Source organism: Bos indicus, chromosome 1, assembly GCF_029378745.1.
Source record: "Bos indicus isolate NIAB-ARS_2022 breed Sahiwal x Tharparkar chromosome 1, NIAB-ARS_B.indTharparkar_mat_pri_1.0, whole genome shotgun sequence".
Taxonomy (NCBI): domain Eukaryota; kingdom Metazoa; phylum Chordata; class Mammalia; order Artiodactyla; family Bovidae; genus Bos; species Bos indicus.
Window position 1 is genome coordinate 100,187,239 of NC_091760.1, and position 12,978 is coordinate 100,200,216.

The window sequence follows — 12,978 nt, forward strand, 5'->3', positions numbered from 1 at the left end:
TTCCCTGGAGAAGGAAATGGCAATCCACTCCAGTACTATTGCCTGGAAAATCCCATGGACAGAGGAGCCTTGTAGGATACAGTCCATGGGGTTGCAAAGAGTCGGACACGGCAGAGCAACTTCACTTCACTTAGTGTAGTGCCTGGTACATGGTAAATGTGAAAACAAAATGTTAACTTTCTCCTTTTTCCTTTATTTTCATTAATATTAGCTGAACCAGTGATGGTACTCGGAGAAGGCAATGGCACCCCACTCCAGTACTCTTGCCTGGAAAATCCCATGGACGGAGGAGCCTGGTAGGCTGTGGTCCATGGGGTCAAGAAGAGTTGGACACGACTGAACGACTTCACTTTCACGCATTGGAGAAGGAAATGGCTACCCACTTCAGTGTTCTTGCCTGGAGAAGCCTAGGGAAGGGGGAGCCTGGTGGGGCCTCACAGAGTCGGACACGACTGAAGTGACTCAGCAGCAGCAGCAGCAGTGATGATACTGTAGGTAGTTTTATCATAAGATTTATCATATTATGTTATACTGTGTTCTCCTTCCATATTTTCAGTGAATTGAAAACCTATGCTACCTGTGGATACAGAGCACCTACTGTAGACTGATGATAATTTTACTTTCAGATGGGACAGAAAATGAAATATTTGCTTGGAGAGCTGGATTAATCTCTTATATGAAGTAATTAGCATTCCCTCTGACATTTGCCATTTGGAACTGCGCATTGTTCCCAGTGCTGCCAAAAGTCCATAGTAGAGTACACACTGCTATATTCGAAAGGGATAACCAACAAGGACCTGCTGTATAGCACAGGGAACTCTGCTCAATGTTAGTGCCAGCTGAGATGGGAGTGGGGTTGGAGGAGAACAGATACATGTTTATGCACGGCTGAGTCCCTTCCCTGTTCCCCTGAAACTATCACAGCATTGTTAATCGGCTATACCCCAATACAAAACGTTTTTGGTATTAGAAAATAAATAAAATTTTAAAATATATATAGTAGGTGCTCAATAAATATTTATGAAAAGAATGAAAAAAAAACAGGCTAAACGATTCCCATTTTATACACATAGAAACTAAGACAAAGAGATGATAAGAAATGGGTTCTTATTAAACACAAATGAAACATTTTTTACATAGAAAATGTAAAATTCCTAAATTCATTGTTGTTTTCTTTGAATAATCATCTTGCTTCATAATACATTACACGTTTCATAGAAAATACGTTTATAAAAGTTGTCTTTAAATAATGCAGTGATGAAGTTTAATTTTAAAAAATGAGTGGGCTGAATTGTCCTTGAAAAAAAACCTCAGTGTTTATATTGTTTATTCAAACCTTCAGGTCAGTCATTAGTTGCTGGACGGGATGGGGGTGTGAAGAGGAGGAGAAAAAGGAAGCCTTAGTTGGCTTCGCACTGGTTGCCAGGAAGCACACAAAGACAGCATGCATGCATGCAACAAACAAGGCCATGTTGCTGGGAAGGTAGTCATCAGAGGCACACACTTCACTGGGACAGAAACCCTACAGCTGTATCACCTTACACCTCAAGACAAGAAAACGGAGTTTAAATCCATGACATATGAATAAAAGCAAGGTTAGCCAAAGAGATTTTGAAACATTGCTTTTCTAATGCATTTTAAATGAGTATTAGAAGTTGCATTTTGTGTCAGTTGCTATAAACCCGGCAGAAAGCTTTTATACTCTTGTAATCAAGCCAGGTTAAACAGAATATCAGTGGTGGTGGGGGGAGGTGTTTTAAAAGGATTCAACAGTGGACTTGGAAAATAAACTGGAATTAAGGAAGAGTGAGGGTCAAGAGCTTTCATTCCCTGCCTCTGGGCTTGAATTTTTTGCCTCCTAATTGAGTGCCTTTAAAAGTACTTTTATTTTGGAATTCGATTGCTAAGTTGTTTCTTTTCAAAGGCACCTGTTGAGGGATAAAGAAAAAAAAAAAAAAAAACTTATAGAGAGAGTTGAAGACTGCTGAAAAGAGGTGAAGCCATTATGAGTTGCCAGAATGCTACCCCTGGGTTGAACAAAGGATCTCAGCCCCGGCCAGAGAACCTGGAGAAGACTTCACACGGTGCAACTGCAAAGGAAGACGCCAGCACAGTGCTGCTTGAGAACCAACTCACCCCGGGCGACTTTGTCCAAATACAGAGAGCCTTTGAGGTAAGCACTCATCTTATTTGCTGGAGAGTTTGAGTTGTTTGTGAAAGGGGCAGGGATGGAACAAAGACTTTTCTCTTAAAAGATTTTTTTTTTTTAAATATACTTAATAGTTAAAAGGGCTTCACAGGTGGCTCAGTGGTAAAAAATCTGCCTGCAATGCAGGAGACACAGGTTCAATCCCTGGGTCAGAAAGATCCCCTGGAGCAGGAAATGGCAACCCACTCCAGTACTCTTGCCTGGGAAATGCCACGGACAGAGGAGCCTGGCAGGCTAACAGTCCACGGGGTCATGAAAGAGTCAGACACATTTGAGAGACACAACAACAACAGGGAACTGAAGAGAATTAATCCGACTTGGATTTAACACGAAGTAACTTTATCCATTGGTTCACTGGGTGAGATAAAATTATTTAGTATGAAATTGCTGCTACTGAATATCATTACCATCCAGGAAGGAAAATGAATTCCTGGACAATTTTTTTTTTTAAGAGATCAATGTACTTTTGGAAAATAGAAAATTATGATGCTAAGAAGGGGAAGCCAGATCTCTAGGGTGACTCCCAGTAATAACCCTATCCCTCTGCAAATGCAAATAGGCACCTCCAGGTATATGGGCTTCCCAGGTGATGCTAATGGTAAAGAACCCACATGTCAGTGCAGGAGACACTAGAGATGCAGGTTTGATCCTCGGGTTGGGAAGATCCCCTGGAGTAGGAAATGCAACCCACTCCAGTGTTCTTGCCTGGAGAATCCCACGGACAGAGATGCCTGGTGGGCTACAGTCTGTGGGGTCACAGAGTCAGACACGACAGAGCGTGCTCCCACGCATGCACCTCCTGTGTGAAGACATTCTCCCCTGCCTCACCCTAAGCAACATGGCTCCTTTTCATAGCAGGTAATGGCACTTCATTGTCCCAGATCTCCTGTGAGGAATCAGTCTGCCACTCTTTTTTGCAAATATTGGAGCAATGCCAATGAAAACAAAAAAATTTAAATTTTAATTCTACATATAAACCTTAGGAATTTTAGCTATAAATGAATAAGTCCCTTCTCTCTATCTCAATTAAGTTGGAACTCTGCCGATGTGCAGAATGAACAGCGTACATCAAAATGACTTTTAGCCTCTGTGCTGATAGGAAGTATTCTTCCATGCTGTGGAATTTCAGTACATATGAGCCTCCATCCTTTCTACTTCATTACACTTGCTAAAATATGCTCTCAGGGCTTCAGGATGTCCTCTGAGGGTGCTTGAGAATGTCATGTTAATTTGAAACAGACATACAATGTTTGGGAATACCACCTTGAAACTAATAAAGCATGGTGAAATCTAACCATTCTATTGCCCTATAATTGGCACAAATTTTAATCTTTACCTACCCCCCAAATAGTTGCTAGCCACTGAAAAACTACTATATCCTATTTTGTATAACCAGTTAAATTCTACCTGTGTTGATAATGTCCCATTAGTATCAATCATCTCTTTTTAATAGACTCTATCATATTTAGTAGGACAGACATGCTCTACCCTACACTTTTCTCATTTTAATCTTCATGTTTTTGCAGTTCACCCAAACCCACTGGTCTGAAAAGACTTTTAGTGCTGCTCATGTCCAATGCCCTAAATGAATCTGGCATATTTTGATAGACATTGCAAACATTTTGACAGCTTGAGGGCATTCAGAAAAACGTAACCACAGACTTTGACAGCTTTGACTCTGGAATGAACAGAAAAGTGGGCAGTTTTGTTCTGGTGCTCAGAACATGAAGTAGAGTACTAGGGTCTGTTAGGAGAGTCTATGTTATAAAGTCCATGGGTTAGAGAGTGAAACTGCTACAAAAGGTTGGGGGTGGATGTTCTTTCCAAATTACTGATTAGTCTGGAGTGAACCAAAGTAAAATGGGACAATTCAATTTCAAGATCTTTTTTTTTTTTTTTTTTTAATCTCTAAATGTTTCAAAGACTGGATCACTTTTTTTGAAATTAACCACTTTGAAGATCAGGTTACCACTAATGGATCGAAAAGGAGAAAGAGATTACTATTCAGAGCTTGCATGAACCTAGAGAATCTAATGACAGCATTTAAAAAAGAAATTGAGCTTTGCAGGCTTACTTCAAGGAAAAGTGAAAGTCCATCCAATTTTAACAGACTCAACAGACAGAATGGAATCATCCAATGGCAAATGTACAACCAGGAATAAAAATTAGGCCCTCGATACAACACAGTTTCCACAAACACCACAGACACCTAGAGAAGAATGATACACTAGATGATTTCCACAAACTCCCTTCCATCTGTCGTGAGGGATGGGCCCACAGGTCACAGGTGTAGACTGCTGTAAAAGGAAAAATTGCCCTCAGGGGTTGTTCTGCATCATAGAACTCCGAAGGCAGTTATTTGTAGTCCATTCATTAAAGACACACTCTCAGAATGCCACAATTCTGAAACTGGATCCTTTTATCTCTTGTTTTGTTTTCTTGTACCCAGATTGCTTATTCGGAGCTGAAGAGTTGTCAGGTAATAGGCGAAGTCCATGTTCTTAAATAGCAGTAGCAATGCTTACTTGAAAAATGGAAAGATGAGTCTTTGAATTGTGTAGTGAATGTTTCACATGTTTCCAGATGAGTTATTACGTACCATATAAATCTTAGTAGTAACATTTAGAAATAAAGTGCTTGGGACTTCCCTGGTGGTCCAGTGGTTGAAACTTGCCTTCCAAGGCACAGGGTGCAGGTTTGATCCCTGGCTGGGGAGCTGAGATCCCACATGCCCCGTGGCCAAAAAACCAAGACATAAAACAGAAGCAATATTGTAAAAAATTCAATAAAGATGTTAAAAATCAGTTCAGTTCAGTTCAGTTACTCAGTCGTGTCCAACTCTTTTCGACCCCATAAATTGCAGCATGCCAGGCCTCCCTGTCCATCACTAACTCCCAGAGTTCACTCAGACTCACTTCCATCGAGTCAGTGATGCCATCCAGCCATCTCATCCTCTGTCGTCCCCTTCTCCTCCTGCCCCCGATCCCTCCCAGCATCAGAGTCTTTTCCAATGAGTCAACTCTTCGCATGAGGTGGCCAAAGTACTGGAGTTTCAGCTTTAGCATCATTCCTTCCAAAGGAATCCCAGGGCTGATCTCCTTCAGAATGGACTGGTTGGATCTCCTTGCAGTCCAAGGGACTCTCAAGAGTCTTCTCCAACACCACAGTTCAAAAGCATCAGTTCTTCGGTGCTCAGCTTTCTTCACAGTCCAACTTTCACATCCATACGTGACCACTGGAAAAACCATAGCCTTGACTAGACGTTAAAAATGGTCCACAACAAAAAATTCTTAAAAAAAAACAAAAAAAGGAAAGAGAACCTGAGTAGTGCTTACATTGTTTGGTGGTATAAATGAGTCAGAATCAGTGTTTAAGAGTCGGGGGTCAGACTTCTTGGATTTGATTCCTTGTTTTGTCACTGACAATATAACTTTGTGCAAATCACTTAATCTCTCTGAGTCTCAGTTTCTTTTATTTCTAACCTGGGGATAGTAGGGTTGTTGTGAGGATTAAATGAAATATTACCTGGAAAGCACTTGAAAGAGTGCTTGATATAGAAAAAGTGCTCAGTCAACATAGTTATTATATTTTCAGTGAGTAGAAATTGAACAACATGGCCTTTAACAGTCTCTTAACTTTAACACATACATACCCCCCTAAAAAATTAAGCTTTGAATAACACTCACAACTATTCTTTTATATTCCTTTTGGTTGGGGTAGGAAGTGGAAACAATGAGTTGCAAAGACACAAATTCACATAGAAAAATACAAAAGCTCATCTTTTCATCTCGTATTTCATATTTGATTAGCATGTGAAAGATGTCAAGATATCTTGATCCTCTTCTTTAAAACAAAGGAGTTATCTGGATAGAAGTACTAGAAAAGTAACTATGAGTTTTGTTTTGTTTTGTTTTGTTTCTTTTAAGTGATGGTATCCAAAAAGCCATATTTCAGTTTGCAGGGAATGTAACTTGTATTAGTCATAGAACTGTAAAATGCTTGTTACCCAAACTTCCCTACTTAAAGAAATGATGTGCTCTCTGGATAGTCACATTATTTTAATGTTGAACATACTTTACATTTTCTTAGATACTTCAGTAGCCCATTATTGTGTGAAGAGGGATGCCTATGATTTGCTGATCTGATAGGAATCTTGAGAAGTAGAAATTAATGGTCCAAGGGAAATGGGATTTTGGAAATGCTGCATTGAGACTTGATATATTTTGATTTTTTTTCCCCAAGACTGTGACTATGTAGGTTCTTGATATTTCTTTTCTTGACTTCTCCATCATTGACTTCTTTATATCAGGACAATCTGCTCTTTGATCTTGGAAGCCTTGTTGCCTGTTTGGCTTGGGTCTATAATTTGCTATGCTGCTGGACTCCCTGGATTGGGTCCTGACCTGCCTCTGTCAGCCGCGCTGTCTGTAGCATCCCTTGGTACATCCTTTTTGGCCCTACCCTGTCTGCTCTGTGCTGCCATTTGCCCAGTTCAGTTCCGTTCAGTCGCTCAGTTGTGTCTGACTCCTTGCGACCCCGTGAACTGCAGCACGCCAGGCCTCCCTGTCCATCAACAATTCCTGGAGTTCACTCAAACTCACATTCATTGAGTCCGTGATGCCATCCAGCCATCTCATCCTCTGTTGTCCCCTTCTCCTCCTGCCCCCGATCCCTCCCAGCATCAGAGTCTTTTCCAATGAGTCAACTCTTCACATGAGGTGGCCAAAGTACTGGCATTTCAGCTTTAAAATCATTCTTTCCAAAGAACACCCAGGACCCATCTCCTTTAGAATGGACTGGTTGGATCTCCTTGCAGTCCAAGGGACCTCAAGAGTCTTCTCCAACACCATAGTTCAAAAGCATCAATTCTTTGGTGCTCAGCTTTATTCACAGTCCAACTCTCACATCCATACATGGCCATTTGCCCAAGTCCTACTAAATCTTAAGCTTCAGTTCAGTTCAGTTCAGTTGCTCAGTCGTGTCCGACTCTTTGCGACCCCATGAATCGCAGCACGCCAGGCCTCCCTGTCCATCACCAACTCCTGGAGTTCACTCAGACTCACGTCCATCGAGTCAGTGATGCCATCCAGCCATCTCATCTTCTGTCGTCCCCTTCTCCTCTTGCCCCCAATCCCTCCCAGCATCAGAGTCTTTTCCAATGAGTCAACTCTTCACATGAGGTGGCCAAAGTACTGGAGTTTCAGCTTTAGTATCATTCCTTCCAAAGAAATCCCAGGGCTGATCTCCTTCAGAATGGACTGGTTGGATCTCCTTGCAGTCCAAGGGACTCTCAAGAGTCTTTTCCAACACCACAGTTCAAAAGCATCAATTCTTCAGCGCTCAGCTTTCTTCACAGTCCAACTCTAACATCCATACATGACCACTGGAAAAACCATAGCCTTGACTAGATGAACCTTTGTTGGCAAAGTAATGTCTCTGCTTTTGAATATGCTATCTAGGTTGGTCATAACTTTTCTTCCAAGGAGTAAGCGTCTTTTAATTTCATGGCTGTAGTCACCATCTGCAGTGATTTTGGAGTCCAGAAAAATAAAGTCTGACACTGTTTCCACTGTTTCCCCATCTATTTCCCATGAAGTGGTGGGACCGGATGCCATGATCTTCATTTTCTGAATGTTGAGCTTTAAGCCAACTTTTTTACTCTCCTCTTTCACCTTCATCAAGAGGCTTTTTAGTTCCTCTTCACTTTCTGCCATAAGGGTGGTGTCATCTGCATATCTGAGGTTATTGATATTTCTCCCGGCAATCTTGATTCCAGCTTGTGCTTCTTCCAGCCCAGCATTTCTCATGATGTACTCTGCTTAAATAGTTTGAAATAAAGCTCCTAAACCATATGTAAAAGGTGAGCTATTTATGCTTAAAGTCGGAAGGGCCAAAACAGTTCAGTGTGAGAAAGGCATGGTAAAAATCCTAACAGGAAGTCCCCAGAGATGTTCAGGGAAGGTTCTCAGAACACAGTTATCTTGGGAGATGAATGGAATCTAAACACAATGCACTTGTGCTCACTTAACCTCGATAGACCAAAGTTCAGGAGGTATTTGCAGTTCTGAAAATTGTGCTTAAGGTATAATAAATGATTAAATCCACAGAATTTATGATGTATTCATGCTTGATTGTCTCTATAAAAATTCCCAACATTTTTGTCTACAGCAGGGCCTATGAACAATGTTTCCCTTGTACCAACAGGACCAAATCGAGAGTTCTGATGCCCTGCTAGGCAGGGTAGACTTTAAGGAATCCAGAAAGTCACTGTTATCAAAAATTTAATTACATGCATTTACAGTTAGATAAGTCATATTAAACCCCTCTCCAAACAAACAAACAAACAAGAATGATCTCGGTCTGATCCTCCTGTTCCACCCCTTCCACCCTCACCTCTCCCAGACATGAGAAGGAGAAATTACTTGAGTAACCCAATTGATGGTGACAGTGTTGGTCTGTATTTTTAAAGTAAGTGGTGGGTGGGTGGGTGGGGGGTAATCTATTAAAAGGATATGAGGTTGAAAAAAAAAAAGATTCCCACTTTTTCCATTATTTGGCCTTTCTTTTATATATATAAATGAATTTGTTTTATTTATTTATATTTTGTCCATGCCACTTGGCATGTGAGATCAGAGTTCTCTGACCAGGTATTAAACCCTAGCCCCTGGCACTGGAGGTCAGAGTCCTAGCCCCTGGACTGCTAGCGAAGTCCCTGTCCTTCTTTCTAAACTCTTAGGACTCTCCCAGTTCATAAGGGACTTGCCTTCTCATTTCCCACTGTATCTTTGCTATTAATTTACCCAAATGGACAGGCCTTCCTAAATGTAGCTCCTGTTCCAGAACTCTTCTTACCTCTTGCTTCTTTTTTTTTCTACTCTAGATATCACCATCCCAAATGCATAAATAAAACCATCCATCTTTGTTTCACCTCTCCTCAGAACTGTTAGATTTTGCTTGTCTCTGTCAAAATATGATACAGTCCATGAAGATCACTTAAAAATTATTTTTAAGGTATCACTGATAGTTAACAACTGTATAGTATGGTATCCAATGAAGTTCTGAAATTAGAAAATTTTACAGGGTGTACAAATTGTGTAAAGTATATGATAGCACATTCATGATAATGGTTTATTTATCACTCATGTAGAGGGCAGATATTTCTAATTGGCAGCAGCTCCAAGTAGGGATTCTAATAGGCAAGCTCCTTCCATCTTCTGCCTTCAGGCTGGCTGTGTGTCAAGCTAGTCGTGGGAGTAAGAGCTTGAAGGAGCACATAGGGGAGGTTTCATGGGCCAAATTCCCCTCTCTACTGCCAGGGCAGCTGGAAAGGGGAGGCAGGCGTGTGCCCAGAAAACAGTCTCACTCACTATCCTCAGAGTGTAATGGTAGGAAAATTTACATCTCTCCTAATAAACCTGTGTGCTATATTTCATAGATTAAGGAAAGCTATGTACCTAAGGATGCTTTATGTTTTGCCTTTGTTGCCAGGAAGTTCAAAGTTAAATTTAATCTTCGATTGATACAATGATTCTTAACATAAATTTTTCTGAAACAATTATCTTCTATTTTCATTCTATGATCCTTGTTCTTTTATCTTGATTTTAATGGTCTGACTGCCTGTGTACTGTAACTGAACACTCAAGTTCTTTCTGGAAATCAGTGGAGGTAAAAATGATGAATAAAAATTTAATGTCTTTGAAGTATGGTGAGATTTTACCAAATACCTCTGTAGGTATTGTGTGATTTGATCCTCTCACCAGCCTGGAATGTAGTCAAGGCACGTATTTTTATTTCCCGTTTACACATGAGGATAATAAAGCTCAAAGATATTTAACTGAGTTACCCTATAGAGCAGAGCCAGGGCCCTGGAGTAGATTGTCAATCTTCTAGCCCTTTGTATGGCAGGGCTCCCACTGGCCACCAGGCACCCATCCTTTGGGATTTGCTCTAAGGAACAGGAATCCAATAGGATACGGACTTTAATAATCAAATGAACATGTCAAGTTAGTACCACACAGACACTGTGCCTTGGTCACTTGGAATTAATGCAAATCAGCAAATAATAAGCCACATCCGAGGTCAGCGGCAGAAGCCGGGAGGACCCCATGCCCGAAGGGCGGCGGCCAAGAGGAGTTACCCCACATCCGAGATCAGGAGCAGCAGCCGAGAGTACCAGACTGCGATGGCGCAGTAACAGCCGAGAGGAGCTACCCCGCATCCGAGGTCAGGGGCGGCGGCCAGGAGGAGATACCCCACGCCCCTAAGCCCGAGGCCAGGGGCGGCGGCGGGGAGGAGCAACCCCACGTCCAAGGAGCCCTGGCTGCGCGGGTGCAGGAGGGCCTAGAGGAGCTATCCCACGCTGAAGGTCAGAAAGAGCTGCGGTGAGGAGATACCCCTTGTCCAAGGTAAGGAGCAATGGCTGCGCTTTGCTGGAACAGAGGTGAAGAGATACCCCACGCCCAAGGTAAGAGAAACCCAAGAAAGACGGTAGGTGTTGCAAGAGAGCATCAGAGGGCAAACACACTGAAACCATACTCACAGAAAACTAGTCAATCTAATCACACTAGGACCACAGCCTTGTCTAACTCAGTGAAACTAAGCCATGCCCGTGGGGCAACCCAAGATGGGCGGGTCATGATGGAGAGATCTGACAGAATGTGGTCCACTGGAGAAGGGAATGGCAAACCACTTCAGTATTCTTGCCTTGAGAACCCCATGAACAGTATGAAAAGGCAAAATGATAGGATACTGAAAGAGAAACTCCCCAGGTCAGTAGGGGCCCAATATGCTACTGGAGATCAGTGGAGAGATAACTCCAGAAATAATGAAGGGATGGAGCCAAAGCAAAAAGAATACCCAGCTGTGGATGTGACTGGTGATAGAAGCAAGGTCCGATGCTGTAAAGAGCAATATTGCATAGGAACCTGGAATGTCAGGTCCATGAATCAAGGCAAATTGGAAGTGGTCAAACAAGAGATGGCAAGAGTGAATGTCGACATTCTAGGAATCAGCGAACTGAAATGGACTGGAATGGGTGAATTTAACTCAGATGACCATTATATCCACTACTGCGGGCAGGAATCCCTCAGAAGAAATGGAGTAGCCATCATGGTCAACAAAAGAGTCTGAAATGCAGTACTTGGATGCAATCTCAAAAATGACAGAATGATCTCTGTTCATTTCCAAGGCAAACCATTCAATATCACAGTAATCCAAGTCTATGCCCCAACCAGTAATGCTGAAGAAGCTGAAGTTGAATTGTTCTATGAAGACCTACAAGACCTTTTAGAACTGACACTCAAAAAAGATGTCCTTTTCATTATAGGGGACTGGAATGCAAAAGTAGGAAGTCAAGAAACACCTGGAGTAACAGGCAAATTTGGCCTTGGAATATGAAATGAAGCAGGGCAAAGACTAATAGAATTTTGCCAAGAAAATGCACTGGTCATAACAAACACCCTCTTCCAAAAACACAAGAGAAGACTCTATACATGGACATCACCAGATAGTCAACACTGAAATCAGATTGATTATATTCTTTGCAGCCAAAGATGGAGAAGCTCTATACAGTCAGCAAAAACAAGACCAGGAGCTGACTGTGGCTCAGATCATGAACTCCTTATTGCCAAATTCAGACTTAAATTGAAGAAAGTAGGGAAAACCACTAGACCATTCAGGTATGACCTAAATAAAATCCCTTATGATTATACAGTGGAAGTGAGAAATAGATTTAAGGGCCTAGATCTGATAGATAGAGTGCCTGATGAACTATGGACTGAGGTTCGTGACATTGTACAGGAGACAGGGATCAAGACCATCCCCATGGAAAAGAAATGCAAAAAAGGAAAATGGTTGTCTGGGGAGGCCTTACAAATAGCTGTGAAAAGAAGAGAAGCGAAAAGCAAAGGAGAAAAGGAAAGATATAAACATCTGAATGCAGAGTTCCAAAGAATAGCAAGAAGAGATAAGAAACCTTCTTCAGCGATCAATGCAAAGAAATAGAGGAAAACAACAGAATGGGAAAGACTAGAGATCTCTTCAAGAAAATTAGAGATACCAAAGGAACATTTCATGCAAAGATGGGCTTGATAAAGGACAGAAATGGTATGGACCTAACAGAAGCAGAAGATATTAAGAAGAGATGGCAAGAATACACAGAAGAACTGTACAAAAGGAGCTTCACAACGCAGATAATCACGATGGTGTGATCACTGACCTAGAGCCAGACATCCTGGAATGTGAAGTCAAGTGGGCCTTAGAAAGCATCACTACAAACACAGCTAGTGGAGGTGATAGAAATCCAGTTGAGCTATTCCAAATCCTGAAAGATGATGCTGTGAAAGTGCTGCACTCAATATGCCAGCAAATTTGGAAAACTCAGCAGTGGCCACAGGACTGGAAAAGGTCAGTTTTCATTCCAATCCCAAAGAAAGGCAATGCCAAAGAATGCTCAAACTACCACACAATTGCACTCATCTCACACGCTAGTAAAGTAATGCTCAAAATTCTCCAAGCCAGGCTTCAGCAATACGTGAACTGTGAACTTCCTGATGTTCAAGCTGGTTTTAGAAAAGGCAGAGGAACCAGAGATCAAATTGCCAACATCTGCTGGGTCATGGAAAAAGCAAGAGAGTTCCAGAAAAACATCTATTTCTGCTTTATTGACTATGCCAAAGCCTTTGACTGTGTGGATCACAATAAACTGTGGAAAATTCTGGAAAAGATGGGAATACCAGACCACCTGATCTGCCTCTTGAGAAATTTGTATG

At 41.7% G+C, this 12,978-nt stretch overlaps 1 protein-coding gene across 3 annotated transcripts in view; it reads left to right on the forward strand.

The window, feature by feature from the left end:
- The first annotated feature begins 1,344 nt into the window (after positions 1–1,344).
- Positions 1,345–12,978, forward strand: part of WDR49 (WD repeat domain 49) — a 169,572-nt gene continuing 157,938 nt past the window's right edge. The window contains exons 1-2 of one of the 3 annotated variants that reach the window (XM_070792208.1): positions 1,345–1,595; positions 1,925–2,173. In XM_070792208.1, coding sequence (XP_070648309.1) covers positions 2,006–2,173 — 168 coding nt within the window. In that variant the 5' untranslated portion in view covers positions 1,345–1,595; positions 1,925–2,005. Of the gene's footprint in view, positions 2,174–12,978 lie in introns of all 3 variants that reach the window. The other 2 variants (XM_070792211.1, XM_070792210.1) reach the window with 2 other exon arrangements.